The 22,453-nt window shown below is 44.7% G+C and overlaps 1 protein-coding gene across 2 annotated transcripts in view; it reads left to right on the top strand.

Annotated features, from left to right (window-relative positions):
- LOC311101749 (Friend leukemia integration 1 transcription factor-like) overlaps nucleotides 1-21,271 on the top strand; it is a 42,166-nt gene extending 20,895 nt beyond the window's left edge. For both annotated transcript variants that reach the window (XM_084142931.1, XM_084142932.1), the window contains 5 exons: nucleotides 3,231-3,299; nucleotides 16,807-16,866; nucleotides 17,354-17,413; nucleotides 17,554-17,601; nucleotides 18,670-21,271. In XM_084142931.1, the coding sequence (XP_083999057.1) occupies nucleotides 3,231-3,299; nucleotides 16,807-16,866; nucleotides 17,354-17,413; nucleotides 17,554-17,601; nucleotides 18,670-19,199 (767 nt within the window). In that variant the 3' untranslated portion in view covers nucleotides 19,200-21,271. The remainder of the gene's footprint in view (nucleotides 1-3,230; nucleotides 3,300-16,806; nucleotides 16,867-17,353; nucleotides 17,414-17,553; nucleotides 17,602-18,669) is intronic.
- The last annotated feature ends 1,182 nt before the right edge of the window (nucleotides 21,272-22,453 follow it).

The following is a 22,453-nucleotide window of genomic DNA, read 5'->3' on the forward strand; positions in this document are numbered from 1 at the left end:
CTGACTGTGGCTGGATGGATTTACAGGAGGGAGTGGAGAAAGTGATAAGTCTGGGCTCCCAGCCTCCCAGGCTGCCTCTGCTCCTTAACCTACTGCTGCTGGTGCAGCCCGCTCCAGAGTGGGGAAACTCTCAAGCCCTCAATAGTTTATGCAGACCATAAACATCTGGGCTGAAGGCTGCAGAGGAAAAGGCGGTCTGGAGTTCTTTCCTTCGCCGCCAGTCTCTCTCTCTCTCTGTCTCTCTCTCTCTTTAGGTTTTTATGGAGGTCTCCCTGCATTAGTTATTTCTATTAGCAGATTAGCACTGCAGTGTAGGGGCTCAGAGGCCTGGCTGCCTGCCTCTGTTGTTAGCTGTTAGGTACCATTACACAGCACCTCTGGTTGGTTTGGATTGGTCATGGAACTGGGCTAATGTAGTCTAGTGACTGGGGTCTCCTAGGTCTCCTTTTAAGGGGCTCTGGTCTCACCGCCCGTGTGGGTGCCCCTCAGTTTGTTGATGGAGAGAAGGGTATGTACATGTTTGAGGGGGTAGTATAGATTTTAGCTTGGTAGGATCAACAACAGGCCAGGGCTCAGCAAAGGTCAATGACGTCTAACCATCTCACAGGGATGTCTGTCAATATTATGGTGTGTCAAGATGGAGGATGGAGGGGCAGGGGGCATTTTAAAGAGTCATCATTCATAGAAAAGAAAGAAAAGAAAACAGTGCTTTGGAGGTATTATGTAATAGAAGAACAGACTCTGGGCAGATGTAGCTCGGTTGGAGGAGGCTGAACATTAGCCAGTCATCCCACTGTGCAGTCAGATTACTGGGAAGTGTTTGTTTTTCGAGGGGGAAGAGCGCGTCCAAATAAATAGGCGGTGTGACCAAGCCTCCCTCGCTCAAAGTGTTGGCGTTCCCCATTTCTCTCTCTCTCTCTCTCTCTCTCTCTCTCTCTCTCTCTCTCTCTCTCTCTCTCTCTCTCTCTCTCTCTCTCTCTCTCTCTCTCTCTCTCTCTCTCTCTCTCTCTCTCTCTCTCTCTCTCTCTCTCTCTCTCTCTCTCAGAATAGAGGTCCCAGCATTCTCTTTTTAATCTGTTTTCTCAGCAGCTCTGCCTGTCTGGGGCGGCCCCCATGTGGAACGCAGTAGGGTAGGGGTTAACCCTACCCCCTTCTATCTCTCCCTCTCCCTCTCCCTCTCCCTCTCCCTCTCCCTCTCCCTCTCCCTCTCTTTCTACTTATTTTACTCCCCCTGAGGATGGGTCGGTATAGTGCCTGCCCCGTGCACTTACACTGAGAGTGTGGAATAATGTTTGTATGGGGAGCTGCGTTTGATTGCTGTGCAGGGACCCTACCTCAAACAATGCTTCCCCTGTTCACTAGCCCCAGGTCCAAACCAGGACCAGAGCCTTGGGGGTGGCGTGGGCTGGGGTGGAGCGGGAATGGGGTGGGGGTTAGAATATGTGTGTAGAGCCCCCCCGCCTCGCTCCACCAGCCCCCCAAAAAACAGCCCCCAGGTCTGACTTGCTGTGGGCCCTCTCATTCCCCTCCACCCTCCAAAATGAGCAAAGGCATCCTGCATTCCCAAGCTGTAGCCTATAGTGTTATTCATCTCTCCATCTCCTCCTGCCCATTCAGAAAAGCTCCTAGAGTTCCTTCCTAACCAGCAACTCCCCATAGTAGTAGTCTTGTATTACATCTTACACTCCCCATAGCAGTTGTAGCACTGGTGTTTTCCCAGTGCATTTTTGGTCTGTTTTTCCACTCTGATTTATGCCTCGGGGTAGCTAAAATTAAGAGAGCGTTTTGGTGCCGCCTGTGTCAGCAGAGGAATGCAGAGCACAGTTCTGCTCCATAAGGTGAAATGAAAAGCTAGCCATCATGCTATTATACATAGTCTTGGTTTCTTGGACTTTAATAGTCAGGAGGTTTGTGGTGGAAATGTTGACTCAACACAGCATTCCAAGTTTAAAGGATTACATATTAAAATATTGCTAGGTCGATTTTTTATTGGGTAGAATGGATTGATTGTTTACCATGTACCATGGGCAGTTAAGTATAATTTTAAGAGGCATCTCAAATGAAAGGAAATTGAGATCTACCTACAGTAATCAAGGACCTTCTTACCGCCACCTGCTGGGTGTTGGCCAGTTTTACTACTCACAGCTAACCATACTGGCTAAAAGGTTAAATAGCATAGTATAGTAATTCAAGTTATTACATTTAATGTTTCGTTATTCATTATACACTGAGTGTACAAAACATTAGGAACACATTCCTAATATTGAGTTGACTCCAATGCTTCCCACAGTTGTGTAAGGTTGGCTGGATATCCTTTGGGTGATGGACCATTCTTTATACACCATTCTTGGAAACTGTTGAGAGTGAAAAACCCAGCAGCGTTGCCGTTCTTGACACACTCAAATCGGTGCGCCTGTAACCTACTACCATACCCTGTTCAAAGGCACTTCAATATTTTGTCTTGCCCATTCACCCTCTGAATGGCATACATACACAATCCATGTCTCAAATGTCTTAAGGCTTAAAAATCATTATTTAACATTGATTGAAGTGGATTTAACAGGTGACATCAATAAGGGATCATAGCTTTCACCTGGATTCACCTCATCAGTCTATTTACATTTACATTTACATTTACATCATTTAGCAGACGCTTTTATCCAGAGCGACTTACAAATTGGTGCATTCAACTTACGATAGCCAGTGGGACAACCACCTTTTAAAAAATTATTTAAAAAAAAATAGGGGGTGGGGGAAGAAGGATTACTTTATACTATTCCAGGTATTCCTTAAAGAGGTAGGGTTTCAAGTGTCTCCGGAAGGTGGTGAGTGACTCCGCTGTCCTGGCGTCGTGGGGGAGCTTGTTCCACCATTGGGGTGCCAGAGCAGTGAATAGCTTTGATTGGGTTGAGCGGGAACTGTGCTTTCGTAGAGGTAGGGGAGCTAGCAGGCCAGAGGTGGATGAATGTAGTGCCCTCGTTTGGGTGTAGGGTCTGATCAGAGCCTGAAGGTAAGGAGGTGCCTATGTCATGGAAAGAGCAGGTGTTCCTAATGTTTTGTACACTCAGTGTATAATGAATAATGAAACATTCAAATTAATAACTTGAATTACTATACTATACTATATAACCTATTAGCCAGTATTTGTTATTAATCTTGCCCTATGCACAGATAACTGTAAACTTTGAGATCATACAGCTCTGACCTTGTGCCCATCTGGCGTGTTGCAGGTAGCTCGTCATTATCCTACAACACTCCATCTCACATGGATCAGTCTCCACGCCCGGCTGCCAAAGAAGGTAGGACAGCATTATCTTCCAAAACCTTACTGCTAATGTTAAATATGGGCAACTGTTTTCTATTTCAGAGGTGTTTTTATAGGGGACCAGGTTTCCTGTATCGAAGAGAGCCAGGTATATGCTGGGAGAGAGAGAGAGAGCGAGAGAGAGAGAGAGAGAGAGAATGAGAGAGAGAGAGAGAGAGCAAGAGAGAATGAGAGCGAGGTCAAGAAAGAATGTTCTCATTTAGCATGATCATTTAGCCAAAACAATAGAGCTGCGGCACGCTCCTCTCTGTCTGCCAGCCCCTCAGCGCACGACTGTCTCAGTGTGAGTGCCAGTTCCCTCTCTGCTGCAACAGCGGAGAACAGGCCCAGGTCCTGGGAACACCAGGAAGAGACGCAGCTATTGACTGGTACATCTTTTGTACAGGGGAATAATACCAGGCAGCACTACCCCAGTCTGTGCTATTCATGGCCTACCTGCACATGGGGGAAAGCGAGGGCCACCTCAGAATGGAAGGGAATTAGCAAGACAAAAGGCAACCATTTAGCTATTTAATTTTGAATTGGAAGACCCCTTGAAGTATAAAAAAGCCCATACAAACACATTGAATAACAGATTCACTACATGAAACAACAGACAGTCCCCCCAAAAAATCTGAAGGAGGTTCTGTTCTGAAGTGTCTGTCCTATATCTGAGAGATATAAGAAAGACCAGTAAATATACAGTTGAAGTCGGAAGTTTACATACACTCAGGTTGGAGTCATTAAAACTCGTTTTTCAACACCACAAACTATAATTTTGGCAAGTCGGTTAGAACATCTACTTTGTGAATGACACAAGTAATTTTTCCAACAATTGTTTACAGACAGATTATTTCACTTATAATTCACTGTATCACAATTTCAGTGGGTCAGAAGTTTACATACACTAAGTTGACTGTGCCTTTAAACAGCTTGGAAAATTCCAGAAAATGATGTCATGGCTTTAGAAGCTTCTGATAGGCTAATTGACATAATTTGAGTCAATTGGAGGCGTACCAGTGGATGTATTTCAAGGCCTAGCTTCAAACTCAGAGCCTCTTTGCTTGACATCATGGGAAAATGAAAAGAAATCAGCCAAGACCTCAGAAAAAAAATTGTAGACCTCCACAAGTCTGGTTCATCCCTGGGAGCAATTTCCAAACGCCTGAAAGTACCACGTTCATCTGTACAAACAAAAGTACGCAAGTATAAACACCATGGGACCACGCAGCCGTCATACCGCTCAGGAAGGAGACGCGTTGTCTCCTAGAGATGAAAGTACTTTGGTGTGAAAAGTGCAAATCAATCCCATAACAACAGCAAAAGGACCTTGTGAAGATGCTGGAGGAAACCGGTACAAAAGTATCTATATCCACAGTAAAACGAGTCCTATATCGACATAACCTGAAAGGCCGCTCAGCAAGGAAAAAGCCACTGCTCCAAAACCGCCATAAAAAAGCCAGACTACGGTTTGCAACTGCACATGGGGACAAAGATCATACTTTTTGGAGAAATGTCCTCTGTTCTGATGAAACAAAAATATAACTGTTTGGCCATAATGACCATTGTTATGTTTGGAGGAAAAAGGGGGGGCTTGCAAGCCGAAGAACACCATCCCAACCGTGAAGCACGGGGGTGGCAACATCATGCTGTGAGGTTGCTTTGCTGCAGGAGGGACTGGTGCACTTCACAAAATAGATGGCATCATGAGGAAGGAAAATTATGTGGATATATTGAAGCAACATCCTAAGACATCAGTCAGGAAGTCAAAGCTTGGTCGCAAATAGGTCTTCCAAATGGATAATGACCCCAAGCATACTTCCAAAGTTGTGGCAAATGGCTTAAGGACAACAAAGTCAAGGTATTGGAGTGACCATCACAAAGCCCTGACCTCAATCCTATAGAAAATTTGTGGGCAGAACTGAAAAAGAGTGTGCGAGCAAGGAGTCCTACAAACCTGACTCAGTTACACCAGCTCTGTCAGGAGGAATGGGCCAAAATTCACCCAACTTATTGTGGGAAGCTTGTGGGAGGCTACTCAAAATGTTTGACCCAATTTAAACAATTTAAAGGCAATGCTACCAAATACAAATTGAGTGTATGTAAACTTCTGACCCACTGGGAATGTTAGGAAAGAAATAAAAGCTGATATAAATCATTCTCTCTGCTGTTATTCTGACATTTCACATTCTTAAAATAAAGTGGTAATCCTAACTGACCTAAAACAGGGAATTTTTACTAGGATTAAATGTCAGGAATTGTGAAAAACTGAGTTTAAATGTATTTGGCTAAGGTGTATGTAAACTTCCGACTTCAACTCTATATATATATTTTTTTTACATGTATTTAACCCCTTATTTTTGGAACTAAACAGTATAAACTTCCATTCATTTTTTCAATTGGCACCGGGGAACCTACAGCAGAGTCTTGTGAGGCCTGTGGACGTACTAGAGCAAAACAACCGACATGTACACTACCAGTCAAAAGTTTGCAAAGCTGTCATTAAGGCAAAGGGTGGCTATTTGAAGAATCTAAAATCTAAAATATATTTGATTTGTTTAACACTTGTTTGGTTACTACATGATTCCATATGTGTTATTTCATAGTCTTGATGTCTTCACTATTATTCTACAATGTAATAAATAGTAAAAATAAAGAAAAACCCTTGAATGAGTAGGTGTGGCCAAACTTTTGACTGGTACTGTATGTGTTCGTGAGAGTCATATTAGTGTGTAGCCCAAACTGTTCGGACGCTACAGACAGAAGTTGGCAGGTCGGCTGTACCGACTTCAGACGAGTCCCAAGACGCTACAGGCGATTTTGTGAGAATTTCAGGATGTCTCATGGTCTGAGAAACACTGCTTGATACACATCCAATGCATTGATACACATCCAATTAAAAAAACAAACAGATATCTCTAGCTTAAACTGACAGATCTTTCTGATTTTTGTTATTAAGCTAATTCGATTTCCGCAGGAGCGCGGACATCGACTCTAGGGGGTTTTAAGGTCTTCTGAGGTGACACCTTGGCTAATGAGCATTTGCACTGGTATATGCCAAATCACATCACATTTAATTTGTCACATGCTTCGTAAACTAACAGTGAAATGCTTAGTTACGGGCCCTTCCCGACAATGCAGAGAGAAAGAAAATAGAGAAATAATAGAAAGTAAAACACGTAATAAAAAAAGTAATAATAGATACATAATGAGTAACGATGACTTGGCTATATACACATGGTACCAGTACCGAGTCGATGTGCAGGGGTGTGAGGTAATTGAGTTAGATATGTACATACTGTCAGGTTTTGGCCATGACTGTTCGGGTTTTGGTCACTAGATGTCCCCATTGCACCTTTTTGTACCTTTTGTTTTTTCTTGATCTAATTATTGTTTGCACCTGTAGGTCATTCCCCTGTTAGTATTTAAATCCTGTGTGTTCCTCAGTTCCTTGCTCAGTGTTTGTAAGTTAGCACCCAGCCCCAGCCCAAGCCTTGTGTTATATGGATATTTCTCTGGTGGGATTTTTTACCACTTTGTGGAGTTTCTTTGTTTTTTGGAGGTTTTCCTCTTTGTGCCTCTTGGCTTTATTTTTGGACATTGTGGATTTAGTTTCTTTGCCTGAGGATTTTTGTTCTTTATTAAACCACCATCTCTAGTACTGCTGTGTCTGCCTCATCTTCTGGGTTCTGACAATTATTAGTGACTGTTTCTCGCACCGGGTCCTGACAGAAACACTGAGCCATTATTATGAACCCAGAGGCAGCCAGTACCCAGGATTTTTTTTCCATGCTGTCCCACCATGAGGGGACTGTCCAACACCACGAAGCTGCTCTGGTTCAGCAAGAGGCCTTAATGGCTAGACATTCTCAACTTCTGTCAGAGATGCTGACTTCCATAAAGCAGATTTCGGATCGACTTTCCCCGGCAACCGCTTCTGCTCCAGTTCATCCGATTCAAGGGCTCCTGGCAGTTAATCCCCTGGCGGAACCTCGTCTGCCGCCTCCTCAACGGTTCTCAGGGGACCCAAGTGTTTGTAAGGGGTTTTTCACCCAATGTTCTCTCTCCTTTGAGCTGCAACCATCGTCGTTTCCCACCGACCGGTCCAAGATAGCATATATCATCACCCTGCTGTCGGAAAAGGCTCTAGCCTGGGCTACTGCTGTGTGGGATGCCCAAAGTCCCTGCTGTGCCAGCTACTCTACCTTTGCTGAAGAATTCAAGCGAGTGTTTCAAGGTCCTACCAACGGCCCTGACTCAGCCAAACAGCTCCTGACTCTCCGCCAAGGTCGGCGCAGCGTGACGGACTATGCCATCCAGTTCCGCACTGTGGCAGCAGCAAGTGGCTGGAACGACGAGGCGCTCACAGTGTGTTTTTTGAAGGGTCTTTCTGACACCATCCAAGATGAACTGGCCACTCGGGAACCACCGGACAACCTCGAGTCCCTTATCAAGTTGGCTTCACGCATAGACCAGCGTCTGAGAGAGAGAGAACAAAACCATAGACCGCTCACCCTAGTTCCTATCGGTTCCAACTCCGAGTCTCCACCTTTATCCTCGCTGGCTCCACCAGAACCCATGCAGGTTGGACGCATCTCCCAGGCTGAGAGAGACCGCCGAATGAGGGAGCGATGCTGTCTATATTGCGGCAAACCGGGCCATTTCCGCTCCACGTGTCCCGGGCTCCAGGGAAACGCACTCTCCCGTGCAGGCCTGGGAGGACTGTAACGGGAAACATAACCTCCTCCCATCTATCCAACTCCCGCCTGCTCATTCCTGTTACCCTTTCCTGGGACGACCACGAGGTTTCTCTTCAAGCCTTGGTAGACTCTGGAGCCGCAGGTAACTTCATGGATGGGATCTGGGCGAAGGAGAATGGCGTTCCTTCTGAACCTCTAAGTGACCCCATAAGGGTTGCTACGTTGGATGGAAGTCCTTTGGGATCTGGACTTGTCACTCGTGCCACTACCCCCTTACGACTTTCAGTTTCCCAACACAAGGAAGTGATGAACTTTCATCTGATCGCCTGTTCCGAATTTCCTCTCGTCCTTGGCTATCCCTGGCTTCACAGCCATAACCCTCACATCGACTGGTCTGTGGGCACTATCAAGCAGTGGGGTCCCACGTGCCAAGCCACTTGTATCTTCCCGAGTTCCCAGAGTTCTCCTTCCGAGTCTCTAGAATCCATCGACTTGTCCCGAGTTCCCGAGTGTTACCATGACCTCAAACTGGTATTTAGCAAACAGAGGGCCACCAAACTACCACCCCATAGACCTTACGATTGCACCATCGACCTGTTGCCGGGGACCTGCCCTCCCAGGGGTCGGATCTTTTCCCTTTCTCCTCCCGAACGAGCTGCTATGGATACCTACATCAAGGACGCTCTGACAGCAGGCCTCATGCGTCCATCTACCTCGCCGGCGGGAGCAGGGTTTTTCTTTGTGGCCAAGAAAGACGGCGGATTACGACCTTGCATCGACTACCGGGGACTCAATGCCATAACCGTCCGTAACCGCTACCCGCTACCTCTTATGGCCACAGCCTTTGAGCTGCTCCAGGAAGCAGTTGTCTTCACTAAGCTTGACCTGCGGAACGCATACCATCTTGTGCGGATCAAACCCGGGGACGAGTGGAAGACCGCTTTCAACACGCCTACTGGTCACTACGAATACTCGGTGATGCCCTTCGGCCTGACCAACGCTCCGGCTGTGTTCCAAGCGCTCATAAACGATGTGCTTAGGGATATGCTTAACATCTTCGTGTTTGTGTACTTGGATGACATCCTCATCTTTTCGAGCTCCCTTCAAGAACACACTAAGCATGTCAGACAAGTGCTCAAACGCCTCCTAGACAGCCATTTGTACGTTAAGCCGGAGAAGTGTGAATTCCATTCCTCTCGAGTACAATTCCTGGGATTTATAGTGGAACCCGGACGAGTCCAGATGGACCCCAAGAAGGTAGAGGCGGTAGCGGATTGGCCCACCCCCAAGTCCGTTAAGGAAGTTCAACGTTTCCTGGGCTTCACCAACTTTTACCGCAAGTACATCAAGAACTTCAGCTCGGTGGCAGCCCCTCTCTCGGCGGTAACCAAGGGTGGCAACACAAGGTTTCTGTGGGGAAGAGAAGCTGAGACGGCCTTCCAAGGACTCAAGCAGCGCATCCTCTCTGCTCCCATCCTGACACTACCAACGGCGGAGGAACCTTTTGTGGTGGAGGTAGACGCATCAGAGGTTGGGGTTGGAGCTGTCCTGTCTCAGAGGGGTGAAGACAAGAAGCTTCATCCTTGCGCCTTCTTCTCTCACCGGCTTACCCCGGCCGAGAGGAATTACGATGTGGGGGACCGTGAACTCCTAGCGGTTAAGATGGCATTGAAGGAATGGAGACACTGGCTCGAGGGGGCTTCTCAACCGTTTCAAGTGCTTACGGACCACAAGAATCTGGAGTATATCCAGCAGGCGAAGCGGTTGAACGCCAGACAAGCTCGATGGTCTCTTTTCTTCAGCCGATTTCAGTTTATCCTCACCTATAGACCCGGGTCGAAGAATCTCAAACCGGACGCCTTGTCACGAATCTACTCTCCTGCCATTCGAGAAGATACTGACATGACTGTCCTTCCGGCCGCTAAGATCGTGGCTCCGATCTCGTGGCAAGTGGAGGATACCGTGAAACAAGCTCAAGCCATCGAACCGGGCCCTGGTGGAGGTCCTGCTAATCGGTTGTTTGTTCCCAAGGCAGCAAGGTCCCAAGTCCTTCGGTGGGGGCACTCCTCTCGCCTCACCTGTCACCCGGGCATAGGCCGCGCCTTGGAGTTCATCCAGCGTAAGTTCTGGTGGCCCACCATGAAGGAAGACGTTGCCACTTTCATCAAGGCCTGTTCCGTGTGCTGCCAGGGCAAATCTTCTCACCTTCGCCCTCAAGGACTCCTTCACCCTCTATCTATTCCCCACCGACCCTGGTCCCATATCTCATTGGACTTTATTACTGGCCTTCCTCCGTCCCATGGTAATACTACGATCCTAGTCATCATCGACAGGTTTTCTAAGGCGGCCAGGTTTGTTCCTTTGACCAAATTACCTTCTGCCAAGGAAACAGCTGAGTTGGTGATTAACCATGTGTTCCGAGTCTTTGGGATCCCGCAAGATATGGTTTCCGACAGAGGTCCCCAGTTCGCCTCAAGGTTTTGGAAGGCCTTCTGCCAACTCATAGGGGCCACGGCCAGTTTATCTTCCGGGTACCATCCGGAGTCCAATGGCCAAACTGAGAGGATGAATCAGGAGCTGGAAACCACCCTCAGATGCATGGTTTCCAACAACCCGTCCACTTGGTCATCCTTCATTGTTTGGGCCGAGTACGCGCACAACACCTTGTGCTCCTCCTCCACTGGTATGTCCCCGCATGAGTGTCAGTTTGGCTATGCACCTCTATTGTTCCCGGACCAGGAGGCAGAAGTCAGAGTGCCTTCAGCCTCGAGGTTCATCAGACGCTGTCGGCTTACGTGGAAGAAGGCACGTCTTAATCTTCTGCGTTCCTCTCAGCAGTACCAACGACAAGCCAACAGAGGTCGCCGTCCCGGTCCTACCCTGTACCCCGGCCAGAGAGTATGGCTCTCAACTAAGAACCTACCACTACGGGTGGAGTCTCGCAAGCTGTCCCAGAGGTTCATCGGTCCCTTTAAGATTGCCAGGAGAGTCAATCCCGTTACTTTTCGCCTGCACTTACCCAGATCCCTTAAGATCAATCCAACATTTCACATTTCTTTATTAAAACCTGTTGTTTTTTCTCCCCTTATTCCGGCAGGCAGACCTCCCCCTCCGCCCCGTGTCATCGGTGGCCAGTCGGCTTATACCGTCCACCGGATACTGGATTCCCGCCGGGTGCAGCGGTCCTGGCAGTATCTGGTGGACTGGGAAGGCTACGGTCCCGAGGAGCGCTCCTGGGTTCCTGCCAAGGACATACTGGACCCTGACCTCATTCGTCAGTTCAGGGCCCTCCACCCTGAGAAGGCTGGTAGGAACGTCAGGAGCCGTTCCTAGGAGGGGGATTCTGTCAGGTTTTGGCCATGACTGTTCGGGTTTTGGTCACTAGATGTCCCCATTGCACCTTTTTGTACCTTTTGTTTTTTCTTGATCTAATTATTGTTTGCACCTGTAGGTCATTCCCCTGTTAGTATTTAAATCCTGTGTGTTCCTCAGTTCCTTGCTCAGTGTTTGTAAGTTAGCACCCAGCCCCAGCCCAAGCCTTGTGTTATATGGATATTTCTCTGGTGGGATTTTTTACCACTTTGTGGAGTTTCTTTGTTTTTTGGAGGTTTTCCTCTTTGTGCCTCTTGGCTTTATTTTTGGACATTGTGGATTTAGTTTCTTTGCCTGAGGATTTTTGTTCTTTATTAAACCACCATCTCTAGTACTGCTGTGTCTGCCTCATCTTCTGGGTTCTGACAATTATTAGTGACTGTTTCTCGCACCGGGTCCTGACACATACTGTATAACTAGGAATAAAGTGACATATAGTAAACAGTAGCAGCAGCATATGATGAGTCAAAAAAAGTTAGTGCAAAAAGGGTCAATGCAGGTAGTCTGGGTAGCTATTTGATTAACTATTTTAACTAACTATTTAGCTGTCTTATGGCTTGGGGGTAGAAGCTTGTCAGGGTCCTGTTGGTTCCAGACTTGGTGTGTCAGACACGCCTAAGCCTGTATTAGTGTCTGTGAAATTAGGTACATATCCTCCACATACAGGTATATGAGAACAGGCTGCAATAACAGTGATAGCCTGGCTCACAGGAAAATGGTGTATCTAGGTGGGGAGAGAGGAAGAGTCTGATAAATGTTCTATTCCACTGCCGAGCTACACTGTTCTCACCCTGGTTCATACCATCAGGCCAATGGGCATAAGATATTATTTTTTTGTATGATTTTATTTTGGGGGTTTTAGACAATAGACATAGACAAAAGACAATATACATGCTCAATAAGATTCTGCAGTGTCACCTCAGACCTTCTTCCTGGTTCTCAGTGGCAGGTATTTGGAATGGCAGACCCAGCAGGTCAACTCCCCTCAACACCATTTCCCCAACACACAGAAGTGATTTCTATTATAGGCTACCATAATAACAGTGCTCCTTTTGCTTCAAGAAATGCCAGCATTGAGACTTTTATCAACTTTCTAACGCCAGATGTTCACAGTCATATTGCCTGTAGAAAAGGGTCACATACCATCTCAGCTCTCTCAGGGTATAGTAAGCACCATTATTCAGCAGGAGACCTCCAAATCTTTTCCAGACTGTCTGATATAAAAAGCAATGTTATGAATAAAAGTGAGCAAATAAAACATGGAATGCAGCAGCCATGAAAAGTGTGTGTGTGTGTGTGTGTGTGTGTTAGTGTGTGTGTGTGTGTGTGTGTGTGTGTGTGTGTGTGTGTTCATGTGCTTGCTTGCATGTGTGTTGAGCTAAAGGGTACAGGGAGATAGTTTGGTGATTCAGTGATTTGCCACATGGTTCCTCAGTGGTCACAGAGACGGAAGCTTTAGAGATTGATGGGCTATTCTTTGTCTTTTATCTTTCCCTCTATGGCCTCCCAAGTGGAGGACTGTTGATTTACATTGGTTGTATAGCCAGACATACGTACAGTACTCTATCCATTGTATGTCCATTGTGTATGCTAAAGCTTGGCAACTGCCTCTTCCTAATATAGCTATTTTCTTTTCTCACACAGATGGCTTTTAAAGCACCTGTATACAGTATAAAAAGCCATGCTCTGTCTGAGTCTGTGTCTTTGGCTGAGACTTTGGGTTAAAAGCGGTCCATGACTAGACTTCTCTCTCGCTGGTGCTCAGCCCTTGTTTTGAATAGCTGGTCTGCAGTCAAGTCTCCCAGGAGGAGCGAGCGTTGCACCACACCCCAGCCCAGAGTGGAAACTGGCTCCACTCAGAGAGGGCCTGGAAAAAGAGGGAGAGGAACTCCGACTTGCCATACTTTGGGGTGTCTGTTGAGTTTGCATGGCTGACCTGATGTGCTCATCTGGACACTGGTCATCCTTCCCAGTCTGTCTGCCTGGCTGCCCCCTCTCCTCTCCTCTCCTCACCTCTCCTCTCCTCTCGGCTCCTCACCTCTCCTCTCCTCTGCTGAATGGTGCCCCACTTACGTCTCATGTCCACCCCTGACCTTCTGGTCTGACTCAGACCCTAATCGAATCAGGAAAAGGAACTTCCCCACTGTCTATAGTGGTGAACCCTTAATATGAGGACATTTCAGGGATGTGACCCTCTCTCATGTCAAAAGGCTACATAGTGGAGCTGAGCGTAGTCTATCCAACCACCTCCTCCGCTCTATATCAGACAGACAGTAGCGGGATACAACGGCATTGTTTTCTTTTCAAATTCCATCATTGTGTTTCGTCTGCCTGGGTCTCTTGGTTTTCTCTCTCTCTCTCTCTCTCTCTCTCTCTCTCTCTCTTCTGTGTGTGACCCTTCTTTTTTAGCAGAGAAGGGGGGACGGGAGAGGGGGAAAAAGGGCCAGTAAAACAAAGAGAGGTTGTCTGCAGGCGAGGCAGGCAGGAAACGCAACTCTCCTAGGACTCTCCCCCAGTCGTTGCTCCTAGACTATCCCACCAGCCCACTGCAGATTGGACCTGACAGCCTCTACTGAGCCCCGGCCGCCCGACTGTTATTTCTCTCTCTCTCTCTCTCTCTCTACCCCAGCCCCATCCGACAGAGAGAGAAAAGAGAGGTCCACTCTTTGTTTAGTTCTTCCAGGTTCGGGCCCATTGAGGCAACTCTGAGGTTAATAGTTTAAAAAGCAGAAAGAGTGAGAAGATCAAGAGATCTCTTCTTAGGGAAATGTTTCTGCTGAAGGACGGTTTTATAAAGCCCAAACACACATGAGGAAATAAGTTGAAATAACATCCTGTGAAAGTGTTCCGAGATGTGATTGAATACGAAATGTTTTCCTATTTTAATTGTAGATTTATAATTTATGTGAGATAATAAAACACTTTCTAGTGATATTGCCTTCTAGAAAGCCAGTGTGTTTTTTTCTATTACAACTTTGAATCAAAGTTTGTGGTTGAGAAGTACTCAACACTAAAGTGGATGTGCATTTTGATTTATTCAATGTTGGTTGAAGTAAATAAGTGGAAGGTCTGCATTTCCAAATGTTTGTTATATAAGATTAGCATGTTTCTGACCACAAGAGGGCAGTGTTGGATATTTATTAGAGAATGGATCTCAACCAGTTGTATATTCTGAGGTCACTGATGAATCAGAGGGAGCCACATGATGTGGTGTTGGAAGGTTAGTTGTGTCAAGATCTCCTGTAATAGACGGGTGTCTGCATCACCACAGGTTAAGTTCTAGCTGTCCCATTGACTGTATATGTAGCGTGACACACACACACACACACACACACACACACACACACACATATACACACACTACGATTTAGAGCCTTACGTCTTCATGCTAGACACCTGCTGTGTCTCTTAATTGCATGTTAAGCTCAGCAGGGGCTTATATGAGCATCACTTATGTGACCAAGCATAAAAACACTGGTGACATCATGAGAATTGAAACATTAAAAATATGAATATAGTCCTTTTAACACAATGGAAGACTAGTAGAACAAGATCAGGTATATGTAATATTAGTAGAACGTTACTTCGGCAACATGTAATATTAGTAGGACATTACATCAGCTATATGTAATATTAGTAGGAAATTACATTGGCTATATGTAATATTAGTAGGACATTACATGGGCTATATTTAATATTAGTAGGACATTACATCGGCTATATGTAATATTAGCAGGAAATTACATTGACTATATGTCATATTAGTAGGACATTACATCGGCAACATGTAATATTAGTAGGACATTACATCAGCTATATGTAATATTAGTAGGAAATTACATTGGCTATATGTAATATTAGTAGGAAATTACATCTGATATATGTAATATTAGTAGGAAATTACATTGGCTATATGTAATATTAGTAGGACATTACATCGGCTATATGTAATATTAGTAGGACATTACATCGGCTATATGGAAGACTAGTAGGACATTACATCGGCTATATGTAATATTAGTAGAACATTATATCGGTTAGATGTGTGTCTTGCGTCGCTGGCTGATATATCTCCTCCTGTCTGGTGACTCTCTGCATGTGGTACAGTCTTAGCCGGTAACAAAGCTAACTGTCAGGGGTGCTATAGTCGTTGCCAGCCAAATTAAGGTGAAATTGCATCTACTTTCAATTTAGAATGTGCAGGACTGCTTTTGATGCCTTGATGGAGGAAATATACATCCTCTGTTATATTTGCACATGTCAAGGAGATTGATTACAACTGGTAGAAATCCAGGTTCCCAGACCGCATTCAATCAGTTGTGACCCTCGCAAAAGTGAGGCAATTCTTTCCAACTCCGTTACATTTGCAGCATTTTACAATCATCCATTTCTAGGATGTCTATCTGTCTGTTTGTGTGTCTGTATGTGTGTATTTTCCCCTCCTGTTTGTGGTCACCATGTTGCAACCTGCTCATGAAACTGTCATTTTATCGAAGACATCTTGTTGGTTCCTCTAGTTTTGCCTCATAGATGTATGCCAGATAAACCCACATCACCTGGGCCAGATATCCTGCTGCACAGGTTTTCTTGGACAGGGCTTGAATAGGCAGGCAAACCTTTTTATACCGGCTCTTGGCATCACTTCCCTGCCTTATTTCTGTGACAATCTCGTTGCTCGTATAAAGCCAAGTTGTGTTCCTGAGATGGATTTGCTGGCAGGTGAGGAGTTAGAGAGCACAGTCAAGAACATACACAGCCACATATCAAAATGAGCCACTACCCCTTTTTAATTCAGGACTAGTGTATATTATGAGATGAAGTGGAGGGTTCATGTTTTCGAGTGTATATTATGAGATAAAGTGGAGGGTTCATGTTCTCGAGCTAGAATCAGTTTATTTCCCACTCGTGTAAAGGCTGCTTGGTTGTTTAGCAACAAAACCGACGTTGGTGCAGCTATTGGGCATAATTTATGGGGTTGGCTTAGATTGTTGACAACATGTAAACAATATTTTGTCTCCAAAGTTTATTGAAAACATAAATACATTTGTACAATGAGCACTTGTTTTCTCTCAAAAAACATTGTTACAGTTAGTTAGCTAGCTAGCAAATTTTAGCCATATTAGCATAGACATGACATGTCAAAACACCTCAAAGCAAGACATGGTATCAATAACAAGATAAATGATTTGAAACGAGCCACCTACGATTCCCCACATGGCAGCTTCTTGTAATTGTTGCTAGCTATCTGACTGTTCAGAATCATAACACCACACGGCCTTCTGCCTCATCGATGAGGGTGCATAATTTTCGTGACGATGTAAGCCAACCCGTCTATAGGAGAAATAAATGAAATATTCCAATATTAAATGTTAGGAAGTGCAGTAGAGTGTTTAATGTTGAAAAATCTCTCTCTCTCGCTCTACTTGTCAGACCCCTCATATGATGCTGTACGGCGGACTGGATGGTCGAACAACATGCACAGTGGAAAAGGTAAGCATACGCTGTGGTCCTCTGTAGCTCAGCTGGTAGAGCACGGCGCTTGTAACGCCAAGGTAGTGGGTTTGATCCCCGGGACCACCCATACACAAAAAAAAAAAATGTATGCACACATGACTGTAAGTCGCTTTGGATAAAAGCGTCTGCTAAATGGCATATTATTATTACTTTACTGAGTCGCAGAAAGACTTGTAGCCTAACCACATAAGGAATTACGATATGCATCGCATACATTCTTCCCTAGCTCAGAGAGATGTGTGAGAGCCCACTCTCAACCCAAGCATGCAAGGCAGACCACCAATGATTAAATCCTCAGTCGTCAACCCTGAAATCTGGGAACTTGAAGCACTTACCCTAGCCACCAGTTTTCTTTGGAACGGGGCTGATGTGCCATTAAGATGTGTACTGTGGTTTATCCATGACTGCCCAACTGGCTTTCTTCGCTCCTGTTTCTTTCCCCTCCTAACCACTCCCTCTTCAGGCTCGCCGGTGGTCACACAGAACGTGTCCAAGTCCACTGAACAGCCCAGACCCCAGCCAGGTAATGTATTTCACCTGTTCCATCGTGTGTGCACTCCATCTAAAACAGCCACATTGGGTTACACCCATCTCACTGGGATGAGTAACAACCTAATGTAAAGTGATAGATACAGAATAATAAACCTCTCTCTCTCTCCACAGATCCTTACCAGATCCTGGGGCCCACCAGCAGTCGACTGGCCAACCCAGGTAGGTACAGGAGGATGTTTGAGACCATTCATATTTAAAATGTAAACTACATTTCCCAATATACAGTACCAGTCAAAAGTTTGGACACACCTACTCATTCCAGGGTTTTTCTTTATTTTTTACTATTTTCTACATTGTAGAATAATAGTGAAGACATCAAAACTATGAAATAACACATGTAGTAACCAAAACAGTTTTAAACAAATGAAAATATATTTTATATTTGAGATTCTTCAAATAGCCACCCTTTGCCTTGATGACAGCTTTACACACTCTTGGCATTCTCTCAACCAGCTTCACCTGGAATGCTTTTCCAACAGTCTTGAAGGAATTCCCACATATGCTGAGCACTTGTTGGCTGCTTATCCTTCACTCTGCGGTCCGACTCTTCCCAAACCATCTCAATTGGGTTGAGGTCGGGGGATTGTGGAGGCCAGGTCATCTGATGCAGCATTCCATCACACTCCTTCTTGGTAAAATAGCCCTTACACAGCATGGAGGTGTGTTGGGTCATTGTCCTGTTGAAAAACAAATGATAGTCACACTAAGCCCAAACCAGATGGGATGGTGTATCGCTGCAGAATGCTGTGGTAGCCATGCTGGTTGACTGACCTTCATGTCTTAAAGTAATAATGGACTGTTGTTTCTCTTTGCTTATTTGAGCTGTTCTTGCCATAATATGGACTTGGTCTTTTACCAAATTGGGCTATCTTCTGTATAGACCCCCTACCTTGTCACAACACAGCTGATTGGCTCAAACGCATTAAGAAGGAAATAAATTCCACACATTAACTTTTAAGAATGTACACGTGTTAATTGAAATGCATTCCAGGTGACTACCTCATGAAGCTGGTTGAGAGAATGCCAAAAGTGTGCAAAGCTGTCATCAAGGCAAAGGGTGTCTATTTGAAGAATCTCAAATATAAAATATATTTTGATTTGTTTAACACTTGTTTGGTTACTACATGATTCCATATGTGTTATTTCATAGTTTTGATGTCTTCACTATTATTGTTCAGGGATAGAACAGCTGTTGATTTGACCTGTGTGTGTGTGTGTCCTGGTCAGGTTCAGGACAGATCCAGCTGTGGCAGTTCCTGCTGGAGCTCCTGTCAGACAGCGCCAATGCCGGCTGCATCACCTGGGAGGGCACCAACGGAGAGTTCAAGATGACCGACCCGGACGAGGTGGCGCGGCGTTGGGGCGAGAGGAAGAGCAAGCCCAACATGAACTACGACAAGCTGAGCCGCGCCCTGCGCTACTACTATGACAAGAACATTATGACCAAGGTGCACGGCAAGCGTTACGCCTACAAGTTTGACTTCCACGGCATCGCCCAGGCCCTGCAGCCCCACCCCACCGAGTCCTCCATGTACAAGTACCCCTCGGACCTGGCATACGTGCCCTCCTACCATGCCCACCAGCAGAAGGTCAACTTCGTGTCCCCACACCCTCCCTCCATGCCCGTCACCTCTTCTAACTTCTTTGGCCCCACCGCTCCGTACTGGAGCTCCCCTACAGGGGGCATCTACCCCAACCACAGCGTCCCCCGCCACCCCAACTCCCACGTGCCCTCCCACCTGGGCAGTTACTACTAAACCCCACTGCACCGTGATGTCTTCCCCCAACCTCCCCTCCTCTCCCCCCAACCAAACCCACCAGCGCTGACCTGCACTCTCACAATGAAATCAAATCAACTAAGACAGAGAGAAAGGGGGATTCTCCGCCTCCACCCAAAGTCTGCTCTTAACTGGCAAAATGAAGGAAGCTAACTGAAGGAATGTTTGAAGGATTAAAAAAACTGGATGCTATGATCCAAATGGAGTACTACTTATTTACAAGACAAGAGACTGTTTCCATGTTTGTTTTGTTTAATGTTTTTGATGTGCGTAAAAGTGCGTCTGTGTTTTTTCTGCAATTCTGTCCCCTGAAAGCTGCATCCATGGGCCAGTTCAGAGTGCCCCCAAAATCTGGACACAGTTACCCACACAGACGCAGCCTTATCAAGAGACCATAGAGGCTCTCATACCTACTGTGTGCCTGATCACGGACATGGACCCATTCTCTATGGGTCTCAATCTACATTTTCCTCATACAGTGAAGCTGCCTTGTTCCTCGTTCCAGTCCTGTCTGGGGTCTCAGATCCACATCATGTCCGTCTGTCTGATGTTCTGTTATCAGTTTGTCAGTCCTTCTGCATCCCTTTATGTGTGTGGAGCGTCATCTGGAACTGTGGAGGTAGGGGTCCAAAGAAAATGACTTCTCAGCACTGAATTAAAATTAAATGTTGGCAACTGGAATATGCCATTGATTCACACTTAACTTATCCTCCAAACTGGAAGTAAACGAGTTGGAGACCGGTTGGCTGTTGTTACAGTAACTATGCTGTTTGTCCTCTTCAGCCGTTGGTTCATTCCATTCCCGGATGTTTTGTTGGACCAAGTCATTATTAATGTGAATGCCCTCTGATCCATGGAACACATCCTCAATTTGACAATCACAGTTGTTTCTAGAAGAGCTACGTGTCTCAAGTGCCAGTCAAGTGTCGACACAGAGTGACTTACCATAGCACTATGTCATGTCATGTCAACCCTCACCTAACTGTCTATGTGCATTCATACAGCACTGCCATTTCAAAACATGTGCATTTTCAGATGTTTAAAGTTTGTTGTATGAAAGAAACAAGTGTATTTAAACAGCTGAATCTGGACTTTTGTCTCAGTACTTCTTGAAAATAAATGGTTTACTAAATAAAGAACAAAACCAGTAAAGTAAGAAAGGATGAAAACAGAGAAATCCTCAGATTCGCGAACGCTGTGCGTTCGTCAGACCTATTTTCTATTATTTTGTAAACATCGGTCAACTAGGCATTAAAGCAACTTACTGTATAAATTATGCAGAGTTATTTTCATATGTGACACAGTTTTAAAAAGTCAAGAGAATTAATACGAGTTGACCTCGGTCAAAAATGCAAACATTTTTAAGTCCGTTACTGATATGTAGTATGTTAAAAAAAAAATAGCTTTTTATATCTGTACATTTGGGCAGTACATTTTTACGTGTTTTTTTTATAATCATTTTTTATTCAATTTGTAATGTCCTCAGTGCCTTGCAGTGAACACAAGATTTGTTCTAGTTATTACCAAAAACCACAAATGCCTGCTTGAATCAATCCTATACTTATAGTCAATCTGTTATTCTGTATATACCATGGTTATGGTTGCTTTTAATTCTAAAATAGGCCAACAACACTATCCATGTCTCATATCATTAAGCCAACCACCCAGAAATTGGCAGCTTTTGTCTGTGCCTTTAAATTGGCCAGGTATATTATGCAAATGACGCAGACATCCCTAATATTCACAGCAAGCATCTGTTGAAGCTCCATTGCTTTAGAGGTTTGAACTACAGGGAATTTGTTAAATTTAGCATGAAGGTAATGATCTAAAATGTACCCTTTACATCCACCTCTCATAAACAGTCATGTTCAATGAAAGGGAACTGTGCTACTTCGTATATGCAATGTATTTTGGATATTAAATATATAAATATTATGTAATTTTGCAATTAACCATTTTATTATTATTGTAATTCCTGCCATGTTTTAAGTAATACATTTTGAAATAGTATTTTGTTTTTTACAAAATAAAAGTTTTTACTTCTGAACATATTTACTTCTGTTGGTCCATTGTCTGCCAGAAAGTAGGATAGTGATCTTTAGCTACTAGGCAAAGTTGTCCATCTAGTGTGGAGGTTGACAGGATAACAATAACAAAACCAGCTGATATTGCCAATCATTTTGCTGATGTTTTACAAAGAAAATGTATTTACTGAGCAATAATGCTAACACCCATTCTTCCAAACAAGCTATTGCCCAATCGATTTAGTCTACAAATGGTGTCAGTAGAGGAGGTGTTAAACCTATTGAAGTCATTACCCAATGGTAAATCTACAGGTTATGATGTTATGGACCATTTTTTACTTTGCCATGCTGCTCCCCAGATTGCAGCTCCACTAAAATACATATGTAATTGGTCACTGGAAAAGCGGACATTTCCAAATGTATGGAAGCATGAACTGTGTCCAATCCCGAAAGACAACAAAGAACCCATTACTCCTGCCAATAGTTGACCAATTAGTCTACTCCCTTCACTCAGTAAGATATTGGAGGGTATTGTGAGTAGACAAATATGGGATTATATGGAAAATAATGATCTGATCACAGCCAATCAGCATGTTTTTCGCAAGAACCATTCCTCTACCACTGCATTGGTTGACATGACTGACCAGTGGCTCAATGCTATGGATAATGGCAGGTTTGTGGGTGTACTATTAAAAAAATGTTGTGCAGCATTTCATTTAGTGGATCATTAAATAATTTTGACAAAATGATTGCATTATGGGTTTAAGGAGGCAGCATTGGATTGGGTACAGTCATATCTATATCAATGGGTCGTTTTCTTCCACTCATGCTTTAAACTGTGGAATACCGCAGGGCAGCTGCCTTGGGCCACTTCTTTTCTTAATATACAGTGGGGGGAAAAAGTATTTAGTCAGCCACCAATTGTGCAAGTTCTCCCACTTAAAAAGATGAGAGAGGCCTGTAATTTTCATCATAGGTACACGTCAACTATGACAGACAAAATTATAAATTTTTTCCCAGAACATCACATTGTAGGATTTTTAATGAATTTATTTGCAAATGATGGTGGAAAATAAGTATTTGGTCAATAACAAAAGTTTCTCAATACTTTGTTATATACCCTTTGTTGGCAATGACACAGGTCAAACGTTTTCTGTAAGTCTTCACAAGGTTTTCACACACTGTTGCTGGTATTTTGGCCCATTCCTC

The sequence above is a fragment of the Coregonus lavaretus genome, assembly GCF_964263955.1.
Source record: "Coregonus lavaretus genome assembly, chromosome: 26".
Classification (NCBI taxonomy): domain Eukaryota; kingdom Metazoa; phylum Chordata; class Actinopteri; order Salmoniformes; family Salmonidae; genus Coregonus; species Coregonus lavaretus.